Source organism: Patagioenas fasciata, assembly GCF_037038585.1.
Source record: "Patagioenas fasciata isolate bPatFas1 chromosome 6 unlocalized genomic scaffold, bPatFas1.hap1 SUPER_6_unloc_3, whole genome shotgun sequence".
Taxonomy (NCBI): domain Eukaryota; kingdom Metazoa; phylum Chordata; class Aves; order Columbiformes; family Columbidae; genus Patagioenas; species Patagioenas fasciata.
In genome coordinates this window covers 478,836-500,446 of record NW_027288505.1, presented here as the reverse complement: position 1 = coordinate 500,446, position 21,611 = coordinate 478,836, and the positions used below count along the sequence as shown (strand labels likewise).

Below are 21,611 nucleotides of genomic sequence, written 5' to 3'. Positions count from 1 at the left end.
AAGGCTTTTCCTGTGGTCAGTGTGAGTGTTTCATGCTTTGGGTGTGGGTTTTATGTCAAGTGCTGTTGCTTTAACAGCAAGGCTCTGGTTTTCTGTGAAGCTGCAAATGCCTTTGAGTTCCTCACAACTCATCCAGCTTCTTTCATACACCTGGCAATGGTCACCAATCTCCTTAATGTCCCAGTCCTACACTTGCTTGAATCCTCTATTTGGATCCATACCCATCACTCCAGGAGGTTCATGGATCCACCAGGTTCATGGATGATATCTGAGGTCCATCCAAGCGTGGGCAGTGTGAGAGAGGAACAGAGCAGAGCAGGGTCAGCCCTGACCCTCTCCCACACCTACACATGTCCAATCACCGCTGCTCAGGCCTCCTGCTCTTCAGAAGAGGCTCTGTCAATCAACACCCCCACGTCTTTTTCTGACAGCAGCTTTCCAGCCACTCTTCCCCAAGCCTGTACTGTTCCAGGAGGTTGTTATGACCCATCTGCCTGACCCAGCACTTGGCCTCATAGAAACTCAGACAACTGGCCTCAGTCAGACAGGATCCCTCTGTATGGCCTTCCCAACCTCCAGCAGATTAACATTCCAACCCAACTTGGTGTCATCTACAAACTTACTGAGATTGCCCTTGATCACCTCATCCAGATCATTGATAAAGAGATCAAACAGAACTGTCCCCGATACTGAGTCGTGGGGATACGACTCCTGATCGACCACCAACTCGGTTTGGCTCCATTCACCACAACTCTTTGGGCCCAGCCCTCCAGCCAGTTCTTTACCCATCACAGATACACCATCCAGGCCATGAGCTGCAGCTTCTCCAGGACATGCTGTGGGATACAGTGTCAAAGGCTTTACTGCAGTCTAAGGACACAACACCCACAGCTTGTGTGGCGGATTCACTCCCCACGACAGACTTTCCCTCATCTGCTCAGCCGGTCACCTTGTCATAGAAGGAGATCAGGCTGGTCAAGCAGGACCTGCCTTTCACAAAGCCATGCTGATTGGGTCCGATTGCTCGTCTGGTATGTGTGACCTCACAGTCCTTTCCCAGCCATGTTCCTGCTGTTGGTCTATCCCCTGCAGAGGCAGAAGTGACCTCACAGTGCCCTCCACAGCCATTGGCTTCCTGCTGGACTATGAGTTCCTGAGACACAAGTGACCACATGGCATCGTACCCAGCCATCACCCTCCTTGTGCTCCAGTGTGCGAACAGATAGACTTTAGCTGCGTTCATCAAATTTATCCAATAGATTTCCTATCAAGGGTTTGAGTGGAGAAACATTCTTCAGAGGAGCTGCTGTATTTACACTGGGGCATTTTATATCTCTGCTTCTGACTCTTGTTATTTTTCTCTTCTTCCTCTGTCTATTCTGACTTGAAAGAGCTCTCGAAGGAAAAGATTCATGGAATCCTGCAATAACACAGGTTGGAAGAGACCCCTGAACACCATCTCTGTCCCACTGAACTTTATGGCACCCCAAGGAATAGCTGATAGCATTTGTGCTCCCGTGGGTTCATCTCACCACATGCACACAGTGGACATGCACATGATGTGTGTGTTTACATCTCATCTGTACAATGAAAACATGGACTTTTGACCTAGTGTTTATAGAATCATAGAATCTCTTGTGTTGGGAATGGAACACAAGGACCATGAAATCCAACTCCTGGGCTTAGGACCATGGCACCTCCTTGGGGAGCCTGTTCAGTGTCCAGTACCCTCTGGATACAGAACCTTTTCCTCTGGGTGAAGAACCTTTTCCTCATGTCCAACCTCGACCTCCCCTGGCACATCTCGCTTCCATTCCCTTGGGTTCTGTCATTGGTCACCAGAGGGAAGAGATCAGTACCTTCCCTTCCTTCTCCCCTTGTGAGGAAGCTGTAGCCACCATGAGGTCTCCTTTTAGTCTTTTCTTCAGCTCTGATGCTCAGAAACCCCTTGGTTTGCTTTCTGAAGCAGAAAAGAGAAGTCATGACCTGCAGGCAATGGGAAGGGGGATCCTGTCCCTCACATACGGCTCAGGGCTCTTCCTGGGACCGTGGGATGTGGGTGTGCAAGGCCCAGGGAAGGACAACACTGATACAACAACTTCCAGCTTCCCCATGGGGCTGCAAGGAGGCACCGAGGCCCCAGTGCCATGAGGACAACATGGCTTCTCCTGGGCCTCGGTGGCAGAGACAACTGCCATGGCCAAGGGGACAGAGACCTGGGTTCTGTGGGTCCCTTCCAGCCTTGCCAGCGCCCTTTGCCATCTCCACCACAGGCTGTTCTACACGGTCCTACCCCTGCCCCTCTTTCCCTGCAGGCTGCAGACACCCATCTCGCTTCCCCACCTGCTCTCACCCCAGCATTTCTGCACCTTCACTGCTGTGTCTGCACCCTCACTGGCTGCTCTTTGGAACACAAACCATGGGCTGATCTAGCTCCCTCTGAGTGACCTCTTGCACCACAGCACTGCCCTTCCACTGTTATTTCTTCCTCTGATATCCAGTCCACACTTTCCAAACTGCACTATGTGATATTTTTTTTCCCTCTCCTGCTTATTCCCACTTCAAAGGAATACTCAGCCACCTCAGAAACTGCCCCTCATGCAGGGAACCCAACTCGTTAGGCTTCTTGTGGTCTTTTACCTGACAGGAGAGAAGTCACCTCACCATGATCTCCTAAATCCCATGACTGCTGCTGGTCTTTCAGCTTCTCTGGCAGACACGACCATGTTCCTGCTGCTGTCCCATCATGTTCTCAGGTGGGATGGACATGACAACCCGTCTCCAAGGCCTCTTCCTGGGTAGAGTCTGTGGGTACCTTGGCAGAGGTTCTTTCCCAGCCATGTCCCTGCTGCTGGGCTGTCACCTCCAGAGACAAAACTGACTCCACTGTCCCCTTCACAGCCACACGCTTCTGACTGGATTATGACTGTCTAAGACACAACTGACCTCATAATACCACACCCATCCATCCCCTTTCTTACGGACCAGGACCTGATCAAGACTGAACTCTGTTCTACACAGTCCTACACCTGCCCCTCTTTCCCTACAGGCTGTAGATACCCATCTCACTTCCTTGCCTTTCTTGAAGAGATCCCTTGTCTCACTTATCTTGTCTCACTGTCCTACCCAAGGCTGGGTGAACACTGTCCTGTTCAAGGCCTTGACCCATCTTTGCATCACCCTCAAAAGAGTTAAAATTGCATTCTACAGGAGGACGTGTCCAATCCCTTCTCAGGGACAGAGGAAGGCTGACCAGGCTCCCAATGCCTTTTCTTGCCTTTCTTGAACATGGCTTTGATTTCTGCCTTTTCCAAGGACCCCAGGACCTCCCTAATTACCCTGGTTCTTATGAGAGCACAATCCAGAATCCCAGGCAAGGGTGACAGAGCAAACTGGAGCCCTGGCAATGATCCTGTCCAAGGCATCTGAGATCAATCTCACTGGGGCGGTGAGGTTTGTTCCTGGAGTCACACACCGAAATGTCAGGGTCTGTCTGGCATCCATGTCTGAGCTGGTCTTGTGGGCTCCTTCTGCACTCAGGGGTGTTCAGAGACAGACTCTGTCTTTTTTACACACAGAGGCCGTAGTCTCAGTTTCTCTCTGGCCTCCTGTTGCCACTCCCAGAGTACAGGAGGCACCTTAGCCCTGTGGTGTGTCAGCTGCTGTGCACTCACCTGAGATGTCCTGCATCATGAGGAATGGACATGGGGATCACAGCTGGAGGATGCACAACCCAGTGCTGCATTCAGGTGGTTTCCCACAGGATGTTTCTCCCAACATGAAGTGACCTCAAGACACTGTCTGTTCCACAGAACTCTCTTCATGGAACTCTCAGGAATAGCTGATATTGTTTGTGCTCACTTGGGTTCATCTCACCTCACATGTGCGTGCAAACATCTCATCTGTACAATGCAAACGTGGATTTCTGACCTGCTCATTCAGTGTCCCTCCGTGGACGGAAGAGCAACCTTTGTGAGCTGGGGAGAGAGGCCAGGGCTGAAAATGGAGGTTGTGAGGGGCCAATCCATGATGATGCCCTGGGACAGCTTCCAAGGGGTGTCCAGTGCACAGGGGCACAGCCCAGCCCCTGCTCTGCTGGTCCTGCAGGTCTCTGGCAGGAGGCCTGGCTGTGAGAGGACACTGCTGTGTGCCAGCCCTGCAAACACACACTGTTTATCTAACCCTATCTATACACAGGTGTTTCAATCTGTGGCCACTTTTGCGGGCATGTTCTTGAGGTAAGGCTTGGAAGAAGACCTAAACGTTCAGGCCCTGCCCTGTGGAGATCACCTTTCTATCCGGAAAGGCTGTTGTGAGCCCAGCTCTGTCACAGCAGTGCCCATTGCCTGTCCCTGCCTGCGCTCACAGCACTGACACACAGCAGGACGGGGACCAAGCTGGCAGAGCACTCAGGCCTTGCACCAACACAAGGGATGAGAAGGAGAGTGTGGGAGTGGAACCAGAACAGCTCTGGAAGAACAAGCGCTGGTGCTCCCTGGCAGGGCTACCAGGCTGGACTCTTTTCCCCTCCACCCACGCATGCAGGATCCATCCCTGGAGCTCTAAAAGAGCTTTGCAGCAAGGATACAGTGAAAAACAAAACACTACAGGAACCTTTATTTTTTTTAGAGAGAAGGAAAACATGGCTCCTCATTTACAGAAACAGTGATAGTTATAAAAGAAAAGCAGACAGTGGATTAGAAAGGGGATGAAGACATTGTGACAATAAAAACAAAACAAAACAAACAAACAAACAAACAAACAAACAAAAAAACAAACCAGAAATTCCAGATGACAGGTTAGACCTATAATAAGTTTCATTACATCTCCTATGCAGAAGCAGATGGGCAGGTTATTCCTTCAGAAAACACGAAGATATGAGTTTCCACAGGACATCCTTGAGGTCCTGGTTCCTCATGCTGTAGATGAGGGGGTTCACTGCTGGAGGCACCACTGAGTACAGAACAGACACCACCAGATGCAGGGATGGGGAGGAGATGGCGGGGGGCTTCAGATAGGCAAACATGGCAGTGCTGATAAACAAGGAGACCACGGCCAGGTGAGGGAGGCAGGTGGAAAAGGCTTTGTGCCGTCCCTGCTCAGAGGGGATCCTCAGCACGACCCTGAATATCTGCACATAGGACAGCACGATAAACACGAAACACATAAAAGATAAACAGGCACTGATCACCATAAGCCAAGCTTCCCTGAGGTAGAAGTGTGAGCATGACAGCTTGAGGATCTGGGGGATTTCACAGAAGAACTGGCCCAGGGCATTGCCCTTGCACAGGGGCAGTGAAAATGTATTGGCCGTGTGCAGCAGAGCATTGAGAAACCCAGTGGCCCAGGCAGCTGCTGCCATGTGGACACAAGCTCTGCTGCCCAGGAGGGTCCCGTAGTGCAGGGGTTTGCAGATGGCAATGTAGCGGTCGTAGGACATGATGGTGAGCAGAGAATACTCTGTACCAAATAAGAAACAAAAAAAGAAGACCTGTGCAGCACATCCTGCATAGGAAATGACCTTGGTATCCCACAGAGAGTTGTCCATGGATTTGGGGACAGTGATGGAGATGGCGCCCAGGTCAAGGAGGGAGAGGTTGAGGAGGAAGAAGTACATGGGGGTGTGGAGGTGCTGGTCCCAGGCTATGGTGGTGATGATGAGGCCGTTGCCCAGCAGGGCAGCCAGGTAGATGCCCAGGAAGAGCCAGAAGTGCAAGAGCTGCAGCTCCCGTGTGTCTGTGAACGGCAGGAGGAGGAACTGGGTGAAGGAGCTGCTGTTGGACATTTGCTGTCTGTGGGCATGAGGACCTGTGCAAGGAGGAAAAGCCAGTGACAAGTTAGGGGAGACTTCTCTGAGGAAAATGAACAGACTGTTTCTCATGGAAAACCCCCTCCCTGATGGAGGGACGTTTCCGTTCATTCTCTCTTTCTACCAAGTGAGAAAAACAGTTCATCACAGTTTAAAACGCAGCTTGGGAATGCAGTTTCCATGAACACAGCTCTGGGACAATATCCACTGAATAGGTGTCAAAACAAAAACTGACCCACACTCCCACCCCAACCCCAGAGAGCAAGAGCTCCAGGAACAGGTGGAGAAACAGGGAAGAACACTGCAGTGCTACCAGAAAATAAAGCAAGGACAGAAAGGCAGACGGGCATGCTGTGGAACCTTCTCCTTACCCGACTGTGCTGCTGCCACACACGAAATGACACTGTAGAGCAAGTACTTTTAGCACCTTTTCTGTGTACCACGTTCCAGGAACCCTTCCCCTGGAGGTCCAGCTGCTGAGGTGGAGACTCGTGACCTGGACCCCATTGCTTCGGGGCAGAGGCTCTGATGGAGAGGAGAGGAGACCAGGGGTTTGCACTGGGAAATGTGTCTGCACTGCAGGGGATGTGAGAGAGGTTCCTAAATCCTGTCCCCAGCATTTCTGGTAGCAGTTAACTCTTCCTGTCCATGTCTGTGCTGCCTGCAGCTGTGTCTCTGTCCCTGGGTCTGCTCCCTGTCAGTGTCACAGACCCCGTCCCACCCGCTGTGTGCTCAGCTCTGTCCTGCTCACACCTCCTGGCACTGCCCAGGGGCAGCTCTGTGTGTGCAGGGGCTCAGGAGCAGCTCACACAAGTCCTAACAAGAACTGGGGTCTCAGTGTCTTCTCCAAGGAGGGAAATAAATCCCCATCTCCCACTGCACACCCAGACAACCAAGAGTGGAAAACTGAGAGCACAGACTCCTTCCATTGCAGCTGTTGCTGTCTTGATGTCCTTGTTCAGAAGGACCCTCTGCCATGTCTGTGGGGTTGATCTGGAGCTCTGAGCAGCCCTGACCCACACAGCACCCTTCAACCCCAAAAGCTCCTTGCCTGCCCTGCTGGGGGTTGCTCCTTCCAGCCACAGCTGCTGCCATGGGATCTCCCCAGGCAGGCTGAGCGCTGACCCTGGCAGGTGGCAGAGTCCCTGCCCCGGCACAGCCCTGGGGAGCAGGGACCCTGCTATGCAGGACAGTCCTGGGCACCCCTGGGTGCTCACCTGGCTTCACAGCTGTTCAACATTGCCTCACAAGAGCCCTCTCCTTACAAATCCCACCAGCTGTGCCTGTGCCAGTTTTAGGAGATGCCTCCAGAAGCCACAGCTGCATTGCCCTGCACCCAGAGACTTACCATGGCAAGGGCTGCAAAGGTTTCTCCTCCAGTGAGCTCTCAGTCATCTTCCCAGTCCTGACCACCTTTAATCTCTCTCTGCCTTGCTCATCTCCCTGGGGTCCCCAGGCAGAGCCCTCAGCCCTGCTGTGCTGTGCAGAGGAGCTGCTCCTGGGCAGAGCTGTCTCTCTGCAGCGCTGCCGCTTGCCAGGAGCTCCCTCTGTCCCAGGAGCCCAGCCCAGCCCAGCAGCACAGGAGCAGCCCAAGGCGCTTTAATGACCCCTCTGGTGGGTTTCTTGCTGTGTTCATGAACATCAGACCCTGAGGGGCAGTTGAAGAAAACTCTCAAGAAGTCAAATTCAGATTCAAACTCCAAAGTTTCTTGTACTGTTAATGGGTCCCACTGAGGGAATCTACTGAGAAACTACATCCAGGTTCGGTTAGAGAAGAAAACTGAAGGTCAGAAAAGAAAAGATGTCTCTGATGATCAGTAAACCTGGATGTGTTTCATTAGCCAAAGGGCCAAGCCCTGACTCCCGGCCCTGGGAAGGCAGATCCTGTCCCTCCCACATTGCCCAGGGCCCTTCCTGGACAGTGTGATGTGGGGTTGTGCAAGGCCAAGGGCAGGACTATGTTCCCACACCTCCCAGGTTCCTGGCTGGGGACAAGGAGGCCATGAGGCCCCTGTGCTGGAAGGACAAGGTGTCTCCTCACAGGCATCAGAGGTGCAGACAGCAGCCATAGCCAAGGGGAGAAGGAGCTCATGTCTGCTGGGGCTTTCAGCCTCTTTACATCCCTTGATCATCTCCACCACAGCCTGTCCTGTGCTGTGGCATCCCCTGCACCTCTTTCCCTGCAGGCTGCAGACATCCCCCCTGCTGCCCCACCTTGCTCTTGTCTGAGCATCTTCCTTCCTTTGCTGAGATCTCTGCATCCTCCCCAGCTGTTCCTTGAAGCACAAAGCCTTGGGCTGATGCAGACTCCCTCTGCTGACCTGCTCCACCACAGCACTGCCCTTCCAGTCACATTCCTTCCTGCTCATGTCCAACCTGGACCTCCCCAGCTGCACTTTGGGCCATTATTGCTTTCTCATGCTGTTTCCCACTATGCAGAAAACCTCCACCACCTCTGAAACCACCTCTGAAGCACTCTCAGGCTACTCCTGCACTGCTGCAGCCTCCCCAGCGCTGCTGGGCCAAAGCAGCCCAGGTCCCTCAGCATCCCACACCATGTGCACAAGGTGCTGAACCTGCCTTGGCAGAGCCCTGCACTCTCCAGTTCCTCCCTGCTTCTCCAAACTGGGAAGCCGCACACTGGCACACCCCCGTGTGTGTGGGGTCACAGCAGTGCTGAACCGAATGGGATGAGAACTCCAGGTGTCTGGGTCCCCACGCTCCTCCTCATGCAGCCCCATGTGCAGCTGCCTTGTTCATGGTGAGCGTGCACCACGGGCTGGTGTGGGGACCTTGGAGTGCCCAGGCCCTTCTCCTCAGGGTCACTGCTCAGCGTGTCAGGTCCTGCTCTGTCCTGATGCATGACGTTTTTTTCCTCCCCTGTGCATCTGTGATGGTGTAAGCCCAAATTTTCTCAAGGTCTGGACTCTCCGTTTGCTGCAGCTGCAGCTCCTCCTATTGTGACCATGGCAGAGACCACTCGCAAACGTTTTTCAAGGTCTGGACTTTCCCTTGACTGAAGCTCCATTTGATCAGCTGTTAATGTTTTCATGTAGATGGCTTATCCTGATGAGGCTGTTTCTCCCAACATAACACCATGAGGAGTTAGGGGACAGTATAAATACCATCTCCCGGAGAAATTGTGGCGTCTTGGGGGTCTGATAGTCATAATGCCTGAGGTCTGGAGTTTCTGAAGTTTTCCTTTGTGCAGTAGGAATGGGTGGAGCTCTGCCTGGGGACAGACAATATCAGCTTAAGGTTGAGTCAGCATGAGAGGGCAGAACAACATGGGCAATGTTGTGGTCACTGGACATCAGCTACTGACTCACTGGTCAGTCAGAGGAATGAGAAGAGGCCTCCTTCAGACAAATGAAAGAAGCCTCATGTTTCCAGGGCAGTGTCCTCCTGGCAGACCTGAGATATCCCAATATCTGCACGGTACCAGCCATCCAGGAGGGGTTTGAGCTCATTGACAACATCTTCCTGACACGGGTGACTGAGGAGTCAGTGGGGTGAGGTGCCCTGTGGGACTTCACACTTACAAACCACAAAGAGTTGGTCAGGATGGAACAGTCAGGGATGTGAAAGTGGAGCTGAGGCTCCTGGGAGATGACAACAAGGCAAAGAGCAGGATTTCAGGAGAGCAAGCTTTGGCCTGCTGAGGGACCTGCTTGGGTCCTATGGGATATGACCTTGGTGTCTGCAGTGCTTTTCTCTCACATTTCCTCCATCTTCTCTCCCACCTGCTGTTGTGCAGCGTTTTTTACCCTTTCTCAAATACAATATCCAATAGGTGCTGCCAGCATCTCCGAGTGGCTCAGATTTGGCAGGAGTGGGTCCATCTTGGAGCAGCTGAAATGGGCTCTGTCGGACGCTGGTCAAACTCCTGTTGTCTTCTCAGAGAGGTGACAACTGTAGCACAGCCACACTCACCCCCAGTTCCAAGACTTTACCATGTAAACCCAGTACAGGGTGACAGAGCGTTGAGTTTTGCAAACTGCTGCATCATGGTAAAGATCTTCTGTCAGCAACCTTTTCAAGTCTCCAGTCAATGACCAGGTTCCTATGGGGAACTGTAATTGCCCTGACATTCACTGGCCAGGCAAACCAGCATGTGCCAACAGTCCAGAGGATCTTAGGCTAACTGCTTAACATGTCTGCTGGTGGGCCAACAAGGGTGATGCTCACCTGGATCTGGATCTGGCAAAAAATGAAAAGCTGGTGAGGGATGTGAACATCAGTGTCCACCTTGGCTTTTGTGACCAGGACACAGTGGGGTCCCAGGCACCAGAGGGGAGGGAGGAAGGCCAGCAACAGAGCACAGGCTGGTGGGCTCCAGACTTTCACATACTGGGGGACAGCAGCCGAAAGAGGTGGTGACATGGAAGTAGGTCTGAAGTGTGAAGGAGCTCAGGAAATCTGATCAGCCTGACAGAACAGCCTGCTCCAAGCACAGGAATGATCTCTCTGAGTTCCCATGAAAAGAAGCATTTATCTTGTGAGGCTGCCCATTTGAACTGTTGGAGCTCCAGAACAAAAAGGCAGCACACAGGAGGTGGAAGCAGTGGAAGCTGCAAAGGAAGAATTTAGAAACCTTGTCCATGGATGTGGGGATGATGCCAAAGCTGCGCTGGACTTGATACCTGCAGGGGAGGCTGAGGGCAGCAAGATGAGCTGACCCTGCTTCATTTACAGTAAAGGAAGAGACATGGTGAATGTGGAACTGCTGCTGAACTTCCTAAGAGTAGAATCAGAGAGGACTGAGGTTCTTCATGGCTTCTTTGCCTCCGTCTTCACCAGCAAGGTCTCCTGGGACTTTGTTCCTGAAGGCAGGAGTCTGGAGAACACCCAGCAGTGGATGGGGCTCAAGTCAGGGGTGACCTGAGCAAACTCAGACACCATTACAGAACAGGAGATGGGTCACTTGAACAGCTCCCTGAACACAAGTTTCACTGTGCTGTGGCACCTGAGATTCCCAGGAACACCCACCTCTTGGTCCAGAGTTGTGTGATTCCTCTTGAGGTGTCCTGGCCTGTATCCTCGGTCAAGTGATGCTTTAGGCACCCACTTCTCTGACACATTCAGTCGTTATCAGGAGATTCTCTAGATCAATATTGGAGATTGTTGATACCAGCTGTTCTGGAAATGAGGGTTTTGAGAGGGTGACGGAAATATTAGAGTTTTGGTTTTATTACTCTTTATTATGGAAATGCTCACTGTTTGGCTGCAATTCTGAAATCTCTGAAATCATCCACACCAGACTTGAAGCCTTTAGGAAAGTGCTGCAGACAGCATTGTCTTGTAAGGGCGTTTTGGATGTTACTGAGCTCTCTGCTGCCATGATCCTGAACTGCAGCTACTGAAAGAATGAACAAACCTGTCATGAACTGAAGGGCAGAAACAAACCCCAAGTTTCTGAGGGTGTTTGGGACCCCACGAAGGGCCAGTGCTGACACAAATAATCCCTGTCCCTGAAGATTGCTCAAGGAAAAGCCTGGAGACAATGGTCATAGGTGGTAAAGGCGATGTGCAGGTGGCTCTGGTGCCATGTCAGCCCTTGACGTTTGTTCATCATCAGAATGGCCAAGCCCTGACCCCAGGACCTGACAAAGGAGACCCTTTCAGTCAAAGGTTTCTCAGGCTCTGCCTGTGGTCACTGTGAGTGTTTTGTGTTTTGGGGGTGGGTTTGGTGCCAAGTGCTGTTGCTTTAACCACAAGGCTCTGGTTTTCTGAGGACTTGGCAACCTGTGAGGTCCCCCAAACCCATTCAACTTCTTTCATACACCTCGCAATGGTCACCAATCACCTCAATGTCCCAGTCCCACACTTGCTTGAATCCTCTATTTGGATCCATACCCATCACTCCAGGAGGTTCATGCATCCACCAGGTTCATGGAAGAGTCCTGAGGTCCATCCAAGTGTGGGCAGTGTAAGAGAGGAGCAGAGCAGGGTCAGCTCATGGGCCATGACTGAGCACAGCCACCCCAGCAGCAGCCATTCCCCATCTCCCAGGCACAGCCAAGCACACAGCATGCAAATGGCACTGCCATATATCCTTAGTCCAAAAAAGCCTGCCTTCTTTCCAAAATCAACAACAATCTTTCTACTATTCCTCTTTGACCCCCAGATATCAGCCGCATTCCACTTGTGGCTCAGACATGGTTGTAAGGATTTGCTGAAGTCATCAACCGTCACCCTTTTCTACCCCACATCTCCTGACCCTCTCCCACACCACACATGGCCGGTCACTGCTGCTCAGGGCCTCGCGCTCTACAGAAGAGGCCTTGAGCTTCTTGGCTCTTCCTGGTGCTTGTTATAATCTTCCTCACTCCCTCCAGATCTCACGGTGAGATTTCTTGTTCATGACAGGGCCTTTGTAACCAACTCTTATGAAATGGTTGTCCTTCTGTGATCATCTGTGCAGAAGAAGTGATCACAGAAAAGCACCAAATATGTCAAATCTGATGCCGAGTGAAATGCAATAAAACCTTGTTGAGCCAGCCCTGTAGCTGTGTCTTTCCAGCAAGGAGTTTCTCCTGAGAAAGGGATCCAACCCCTGCCACTCTCTGCAGAGGCACATGAGCAGTGTCCATGCACCTGGGGTCACAAAGAGTGACTTTTGCAAGATCACCGTCTATCTGGACCATTTAGATATGTACCTGTGGATGGGGTATCAAGCCTTATAGTAGAGCAGAGACTGGAGTTCTGAGCTCCCTTCAACTCCCTGTGTGACAGTCTGTAAAATTAATTAACCCAGTGAAAAAGTTGGTTTTGATTCTCTTCACAGCCTGAAGCACCACATGGCTCAGGAGACAAGCCAGGATACCCAACCAGCACTCACATGCCCTGAACTTAAAGTTCAGGTGTTCCCTGGAATCTCAGCAGACACGTCACGCTGATATCTGGGTTCAAGGAGCTGGTCAAGAGCCTCGTCTGCATTTCTGTAACGGTGGCTTTGCTGCCTGGCTGATGTGCAGACTCTGTACATGGATGCTGACACCTCTTGAGCAACCTGCTCTGAAAGGATGAACAAGGTGGTGTGTTCCTTCTGGAGGGATATATGGACAGCAAACAAGAAGCAGCTGGGTTGGGGCAAATGAAAAAGGATGATACAAAAGTAGTGATCAGGGCTGTTTACCGTTATTTGTAAAGCAGCCCTGCTCCCCATGTGAATTATTTCTGTGATCAGAGGGAACCTGAGAGCTTTCTCCAAATCAGAAACATGAAGGGGAAGGAAGGAAGGACAGTGTCATTCAGTCTCTAAGGCACCTCAGGATGTGTCTTGACCAACCTCCTCCTAAAAGCAGAGTCAGACCAGATTAGTGAGGTGTCTATACAAACACATCGTGGTAACTTTCTGATGTAGAGTGGATGCACACTCCTGGGAAACAGCTTCCAGTGCTCGACTGTCCTCAGGAATGGAAAGTTTTTCCCTTTATCTACTGTCCTTCTAAGCCACCATCCAGATTGGCTTTTACCCATCTACTTGCACACTGACACAGACCATAATATCCTAACTTGGGCACAAGCACATTGTGGGGGATGACGCTGAATGCCTTGCTGACTTCCAGGTAACAGACCATCAATGTTCTCCCCACATCCACAACCCTGTCCTTTCCTCACAGAAAACAGAGGATGGACAGGCACAACCTGCCCTGGGTAAACCCCATCACCTTCTCTTCCAGACACCCAGAAATGGGGTCCCAGTGGACATGTTCTGGGGCACAGCCCTTAGTTCCCCTGCTCACCCATTGGCCATTCTGAAAAGTGCACACACTGTGTGGGAGCTGCCAGTGGTCAGGGAGTCCCCCCAGTGTCCATGAGCTTTCCACGATGGTGGAGAGTGGCCTCAATGTGACATTGTCCTGCTGTCTCAGCTCCTGGGATGCTGCCCCTGCTGTCCCATAGACTGGAAAGGATTGTGTTAGTTCCAGTGACCCCTGACTTGATCCCCATCCACTGCTGGTTGTTCTGCCTCCAGTCACAGAGGCCTGGGACACATTGCTGGTGAAAATGGAGGACAAGAGGACACAGGGATTCTCACCTCTTTTCCTTATTAAATTCATCAGTAGCCACACAGTGTCCCTGTTTCTTGTTATTTGTTCCTGCAGTAGTAACAGTTCATTATGGGGCCCTTGATTGCCTTAGAGGTCTGGACTGAGTTCTGGTCTGGACTGTTTCTGTGCTTGGAGGCTGCTGTCCTTGCAGACCAGATGAACTCACTTCTGCCACCCTGCCTGGCAGTTCATTCCACCCGTGTCACAGCTCTGTCTGCAGCACTGACAGCTCCAGCTCCCCAGTCAGGTCCCTGGCTGAGGCCATTGCCTCACATCTGGGCTGAACCACCCCAGCTGTGGCACCAGCCCAGCTCTGACCTGCCACAAGAAACCTGGTACCAAGTGTCCAAGACCCCATGTGTGCAAAGGCTTTGATTCAGAGCAAAATGACGTATTAAAAAAAAAAAAAAATGACATATTCAAAATATTGCTGAATGTCTTTCTAGCCCTAGGACTACAAAAACAGAATAAAATCCCTAAACTCATTCAGCTGAAGATATTCCTCTGCCAAGCTTCGAGAATTTAGATCCTTTGCTGTAATCTTCCTGATGTCTTGTCTAATGATGGGAAAATAAAAGATGCTTCTCATGCCCAAATTATTTTCTAATATGAAAGAACTACTGCAGGACAGAACTGTGTCTGTAGAGGTGAGAGAAGAAACATCCCTGATTATTTCAGCCTGTTTCATGGGTCATTCCCCTGGAGATCCAGGAACACCACGAGGGAGCCCAGAGGGGACAGAGAAAGGGACATCTTGGGCTGCTCCTGTGCTGCTGAGCTGGGCTGGGCTCCTGGGACAGAGGGAGCTCCTGGCAAGCGGCAGCGCTGCAGAGAGACAGCTCTGCCCAGGAGCAGCTCCTCTGCACAGCGCAGCAGGGCTGAGGGCTCTGCCTGCAACAGGAGACGAGCAAGGCAGAGAGAGGGGAAATGCTCTCTGGAGAGAGCAAAGAAGTTTATTATTATCACCATGAAGAACCAAGATGCTCAAGGCCTCTTCTGAAGAGCGGCAGGCCCTGAGCAGCCATGATTGGCCATGTGTAGGTGTGGGAGAGGGTCAGGGCGTGTCAGGGAGAAGCAATGAGATGGCTGATGGCTTCAGTGAACCCTTCCAGCCATGTCTGAGCCCAGAAATGGAAAGCAGTTGATGTCTGCAGGTGGAGGAGGAATGGGAGGAAGATTTTCCTGGGAATATGGAAGGAAGAAAGGCCTCTCTTGGGCTACTCATGTATGGCAGTGCCATTTGCATGCTATGGGCATGGCTGTGCCTGGGAGATGGGGAATGGCTGCTGCTGGGGTGTTTGTGCTCAGTCATGGCCCATGAGCTGACCCTGCTCTGCTCCTCTCTTACACTGCCCACACTTGGGTGGTCCTCAGGAATCATCCGTGAGCCTGGTGGATGCATGGACCTCTTGGAGTGATGGGATACGGATCCAAACAGAGGATTCAAGCAAGTTTGGGACTGGGACATTGAGGTGATTGGTGACCATTGCCAGGTGCGTGAAAGAAACTGGATGAGTGGTGAGGAACTCACAGACATTTCCAACTCTACAGAAAACCGAGCCTTGCCGTTAAAGCAAGAGCACTTTACATAAAACCCATCCTCAAAACACAAAACACTCACACTGACCACAGGAAAAGCCTTGAAAACTATTTGAGAATAATTTACCAGGCCCCAGCTCAGCCATTCTGGTAATAAAATCATCAAGGGCTCACATGGCATCAGAGCCACCTCCCCATGGCCCTCACCACCTGTAATCAGTGTCTCCAAGTCTTTCCTTCACCAGCCTCCAGGGACAGGGACCTGCACTGGTTGTTTCCTTCACAGCTGTGTCAGTGATGCCCCTTCATGGGGTCCTAAACACCCTCAGAAACTTGGGGTTTGCTTCTGCCTTTCACTTCATCAGAGGTTTGTTCATTCTCTCAGTATCTGCAGTTCAGGATCATGGCAGCAGAGGGCTCATTAACATTGAAAATCCTCTTACAAGCAAGGCTCTGTGCATCATTTTCTTAAAGGCTTCGAGTGTGGTGTGGATGATTAGGGAGATTTCAGGAACAGCCAAGCAGAGAGCATTTCCACAAGAAACAGCAATAAAGCCAAATTTCTTCTGTTTCCTTCCCTGCTCGCCCTTTCCTCCCTTTCCAGAACAGGTGGCATCGACAGCCTCCTGTTCATATTGATGTGGAGCGTCTCAGGATAAGACTGAATGTATTGGAAAAGTGGGTGTCTAAATCACCATGTGAGTGAGGAGATAGGCCAGGACACCTCAAGAGGAATCACACAACTCTGGACCAATACGTGGAAGTTCTTGGGAATCTCAGATGCCACAGCACAGCGATACTTGTGTTCAGGGAGCTGGTCAAGTGACCCATCTCCTGTTCTGTAATGGTGTCTGAGTTTGCTCAGGTCACCCCTGACTTGAGCCCCATCCACTGCTGGGTGTTCTCCAGACTCCTGCCTTCAGGAACAAAGTCCCAGGAGACCTTGCTGGTGAAGATGGAGGCAAAGAAGCCATGAAGAACCTCAGTCCTGACTGATTCTACTCTTACGAAGTTCAGCAGCAGGTCCACAATCGCCCTGTCTATTCTTTTACTGCAAATGAAGCTATATCAGGTCATCTTCCTCCCCTCAGCCTCCCCTTCAGGTATCAAGTCCAGGGCAGCTTTGGCATCAGCCCCATGGACAAGGTTTCTAAATTCCTCCTTTGCAGCTTCCCCTGCTTCCACCTCCTGTGTGCTGCCTTTGTGCCTTGCAGCTCCAACAGTTCAGACAAGCAGCCTCATGACATAAATGGTTCTTTTCATGGGTACGTGGAGAGATCATTCTTGTGCTTGGAGCAGGCTGTCCTGTAACGCTACAGTTGTCACCTCTCTGAGAAGACAACAGGAGTTTGACCGATGTCAGACAGAGCTGATTTCAGCTGCTCCAAGATGGACCCACTCCTGCCAAATCTAAGCCACTCAGATTTGTTCGCAGCAGCTCTGAGATATTGTATTTGAGAAAGGGTAAAAAACACTGCACAACAGCAGGTGGGAGAGAGGAGGGAGGAAAGGTGAGAGAAAAGCACTGCAGACACCAAGGTCATATCCAATAGGACCCAAGCAGGTCCCTCAGCAGGCCAAAGCTTGCTCTCCTGAAATCCTGCTCTTGGCCTTGTGATCATCTCCCAGGAGCCTCAGCTCCACTTTCCCATCCCTGACTGTTCCATCCTGACCAACTCTTTGTGGTTTGTAAGTGTGAAGTCCCACAGGGCACCTCACCTCACTGACTCCTCAGTCACCCGTGTCAGGAAGATGTTGTCAATGAGCTCCAGCCCCTCCTGGATGGCAGGTACCTTGCAGATATTGGGATATCTCAGGTCTGCCAGGAGGACACTGCCCTGGAAACATGAGGCTTCTTTCATTTGTCTGAAGGAGGCCTCATCTAATTCCTCTTCCTCATCAGTGAGTCTGCAACTGATGTCCAGTCACCACTACATTGCCCATGTTGTTCTGCCCTCTCATGGTGACTCCTCAACCTTCAGCTGACATTGTCTATCCCCAGGCACAGCTCCACATATCTGGTATTTACCCATCAGAAAACTCTGAATATTGACAAGATAAAGTGACCAGTTCTGTATCAGGGTGGGACAATAACCCCATCCATCAGGACAGAGCAGGACCTGACACGCTGAGCAGTAACACTGGGGAGAAGGGTCTGGGCACTCCAAGGTCCCCACACCAGCTCACCATGAACAAGGCAGCTGCACACGGGGCTGCATGAGGAGGAGCGTGGGGACCCAGACACCTGGAGTTCTCATCCCATTCGGTTCAGCACTGGTGTGACCCCACACACACGGGGGTGTGCCAGTGTGCGGCTTCCCAGTTTGGAGAAGCAGGGAGGAACTGGAGAGTGCAGGGCTCTGCCAAGGCAGGTTCAGCACCTTGTGCACATGGTGTGGGATGCTGAGGGACCTGGGCTGCTTTGGCCGAGTGGTGCTGTGGAGGCTGCAGCAGTGCAGGAGTAGCCTGAGAGTGCTTGAAGGGTGGTTTCAGAGGTGGTGGAGGTATTCTGCATAGTGGGAAAGAGCATGAGAAAGAAATAATGGCCCAAAGTGCAGCTGGGGAGGTCCAGGCTGGACATGAGCAGCAAGGAATGTGACTGGAAGGGCAGTGCTGTGGTGGAGCAGGTCAGCAGAGGGAGTCTGCATCAGCCCAAGGCTTTGTGCTCCAAGGAAAAGCGGGGGAGGATGCAGAGATCTCAGCAAAGGAAGGAAGATGCTCAGACAAGAGCAAGGTGGGGCAGCAGGGGGGATGTCTGCAGCCTGCAGGGGAAGAGGTGCAGGGGATGCCACAGCACAGGACAGGCTGTGGTGGAGATGATCAAGGGATGTAAAGAGGCTGAAAGCCCCCAACAGACATGAGCTCCTTCTCCCCTTGGCTATGGCTGTTGTCTGCACCTCTGATGCCTGTGAGGAGACACCTTGTCCTTCCAGCACAGGGGCCTCATGGCCTCCTTGTCCCCAGCCAGGAACCTGGGAGCTGTGGGACCGTATTCCTGCCCTTGGCCTTGCACAGCCCCACATCACACTGTCCCAGGAAGGGCCCTGGACAACGTGGGAGGGACAGGATCTGCCTTCCCAGGGCTGGGGGTCAAGGCTTGGCCCTTTGGTTAATGAAACACATCCAGGTTTACTCAGCATCAGAGCTACTTTCCGCTTCATTACCCTTTGTTCTTCTTCAAGTTTTCTGTCCCAGCTGCCCTGGGGATGGTTTCTCAGTTGTGTCCGTCAGTGGGATTCATTAACATTACAAGAAACTTTGAAGTTTAGATCTGAGTTTGACTTCTTCAACTTAGCCTCAGGGTCTGAGGTTCATGGACTCAGCACCAAAGCCACCAGAGGGGTCATTAAAGCGCCTTGGGCTGCTCCTGTGCTGCTGAGCTGGGCTGGGCTCCTGGGACAGAGGGAGCTCCTGGCAAGCGGCAGCACTGCAGAGAGACAGCTCTGCCCAGGAGCAGCTCCTCTGCACACGCAGCAGGGCTGAGGGCTCTGCCTGGGGATCTCAGGGAGACGAGCAAGGCAGAGAGAGATGAAAGGTGGTCAGGACTGGGAGGATGACTGAGAGCTCACTGGAGGAGAAACCTTTGCAGCCCTTGCCATGGTAAGTCTCTGGGTGCAGGGCAATGCAGCTGTAGCTCCTGGAGGCATCTCTTAAAAGTGGCACAGGCACAGCTGTTGGGATCTGTAAGGAGGGGGCTCTTGTCGGGCAGTGTTGAACAGCTGTGAAGCCGGGTGAGCACCCAGGGGTGCCCAGGGCTGTCCTGCAGAGCAGGGTCCCTGCACCCCAGGGCTGTGCCGGGGCAGGGACTCTGCCGCCTGCCAGGGTCAGTGCTCAGCCTGCCCGGGGAGATCCCATGGCAGCAGCTGTGGGTGGAAGGAGCGACCCCCGGCAGGGCAGGCAGGGAGCTTTTGGGGTTGAAGGGTGCTGTGTGGGTCAGGGCTGCTCTGAGCTCCAGATCAACCCCACAGACATGGCAGAGGGTCCTTCTGAACAAGGACATCAAGACAGCAACAGCTGCAAGGGAAGGAGTCTGTGCTTTCAGTTTTCCACTCTTGGTTGTCTGGGTGTGCAGTGGGAGATGGGGATTTATTTCTCTCCTTGGAGAAGACACTGAGACCCCAGTTCTCGTTAGGACTTGTGTGAGCTGCTCCTGAGCCCCTGCACACACAGAGCTGCCCCTGGGCAGTGCCAGGAGGTGTGAGCAGGACAGAGCTGAGCACACAGCGGGTGGGACGGGGTCTGTGACACTGACAGGGAGCAGAGCCAGGGACAGAGACACAGCTGCAGGCAGCACAGGCATGGGCAGGGAGAGGGAGATGGACCAGAAATGCTGGGGAGGGGATTCACGAACCCCCTGCAGTGCAGACACATTTCCCAGTGCAACCCCTGGTCTCCTCTCCTCCCCAGCAGAGCCTCTGCCCCAAAGCCATGGGGTCCAGGTCACGAATCTCCACCTCAGCAGCTGCTCCTCCAGGTGAAGGGTTCCTGGAACGTGGAACACAAAACATTCTGAAAGTACTTGCTCCAACAGTGTCATTATGTGAGTGACAGCAGCACAGCCGGGTAAGGAGAAGGTTCCACAGCCTGCCCATCTGCCTTTCTGTTATTGCTTTAATTTTCAGGAACACTTCAGTGTCCTTCCCTGTTTCTCCACCTCTCCCTGGTGCTCTTGCTGTATGGGATTGGCGTGGGAGTGTGGTTCCATTCTTGTTCTGACACCAACACTGGGGGTCTTGCCCCAGAGATGATTCATGGAAACCAGGTGCCTAAGCTGTATTTTAAGTTGTGATGAAACATGTTTCTCATTTTGTAGAAACAAAATAAACTGACATATCCCTCTTTCAGGGAGGAGGTTTTAATGAGAAACAGCATGTTTATTTTGCTCAGAGAAGTCTCACCTAATTTGTCACTGTCTTTTTCTCCTATGGCAGGTCCCCATGTTCACAGACAGCAAATGTCCAACAGCAGCTCAGTCACCCAGTTCCTCCTCCTGGCGTTCACAGACACACGGGAGCTGCAGCTCTTGCACTTCTGGCTCTTCCTGGGCATCTACCTGGCTGCCCTCCTGGGCAACGGCCTCATCATCACCACCATAGCCTGGGACCAGCACCTCCACACCCCCATGTACTTCTTCCTGCTCAACCTCGCCCTCCTTGACCTGGGCTCCATCTCCACCACTGTCCCCAAATCCATGGCCAACTCTCTGTGGGATACCAGGGTCATTTCCTATGCAGGGTGTGCTACACAACTCTTTCTGTTTGTCTTTTTAGCTTCAGCAGAATTTTGTCTTCTGACTATCATGTCCTACGACCGCTACGTTGCCATCTGCAAACCCCTGCACTACGGGACCCTCCTGGGCAGCAGAGCTTGTGTCCACATGGCAGCAGCTGCCTGGGCCACTGGGTTTCTCTATTCCCTGGTGCACACGGCCAATACGTTTTCACTGCCACTGTGCAAGGGCAATGCCCTGGGCCAGTTCTTCTGTGAGATCCCCCAGATCCTCAAGCTCTCCTGCTCACACTCCTACCTCAGGGAAATTGGGCTTCTTGCGGTTTGCATATTAGTAATATTGGGGTGTTTTGTGTTCATTGTGGTGTCCTATGTGCAGATCTTCAGAGCTGTGCTGAGGATCCCCTCTGAGCAGGGACAGCACAAAGCCTTTTCCACCTGTCTCCCTCACCTGGCCGTGGTCTCCCTGTATGTCAGCACTGCCATGTTTGCCTACCTGAAGCCCCCCTCATTCTCCTCCCCATCCCTGGATCTGGTGGTGTCTGTTCTGTACTCGTTGGTGCCTCCAGCAGTGAACCCCCTCATCTACAGCATGAGGAACCAGGAGCTCAAGGATGCCCTTAGGAAACTCATTTCCTAGAGTTTTCTGAAGCAATAAACTGGCCATCATCTTCTATATAGGAGTTTTAATGTAGCTAATTACAGGCCCTGCCTGTCAACTGGATTGTCTGGTGTTGTTGGTTGTTTTCTTATTGTGATAATGTTGTCATTCCCTTTCTAATTCCATGTTGGCTTTTCTTTTATAACTGTTGGCTTTTTAAATGAGCTGCAGTGCTCTTCTTGTCTCTAAGCAGAATAAAGGGCTGTTTAGTGACTTGTTTTTCACTATATCTATCCTGCAAGGGCTTTTTAGAGCTGCAGAGATAGTTCCTGTGGGTGGGTGGAGGGGAAAAGAGCTCTCGCATGGGAGCACTGCC

General features: G+C 52.1%; 2 protein-coding genes across 2 annotated transcripts; one reads left to right on the top strand and one right to left on the bottom strand.

Annotated features, from left to right (window-relative positions):
• Positions 1-4,852: 4,852 nt before the first annotated feature.
• LOC136116215 (olfactory receptor 14J1-like) lies at positions 4,853-5,881 on the bottom strand. The gene has a single exon (XM_065862415.1). It carries the CDS (start codon positions 5,879-5,881, stop codon positions 4,853-4,855), a length of 1,029 nt encoding a protein of 342 aa, XP_065718487.1.
• Positions 5,882-20,359: 14,478 nt separating this feature from the next.
• Positions 20,360-21,274, top strand: LOC139826604 (olfactory receptor 14J1-like). The gene has a single exon (XM_071802933.1). It carries the CDS (start codon positions 20,360-20,362, stop codon positions 21,272-21,274), a length of 915 nt encoding a protein of 304 aa, XP_071659034.1.
• The last annotated feature ends 337 nt before the right edge of the window (positions 21,275-21,611 follow it).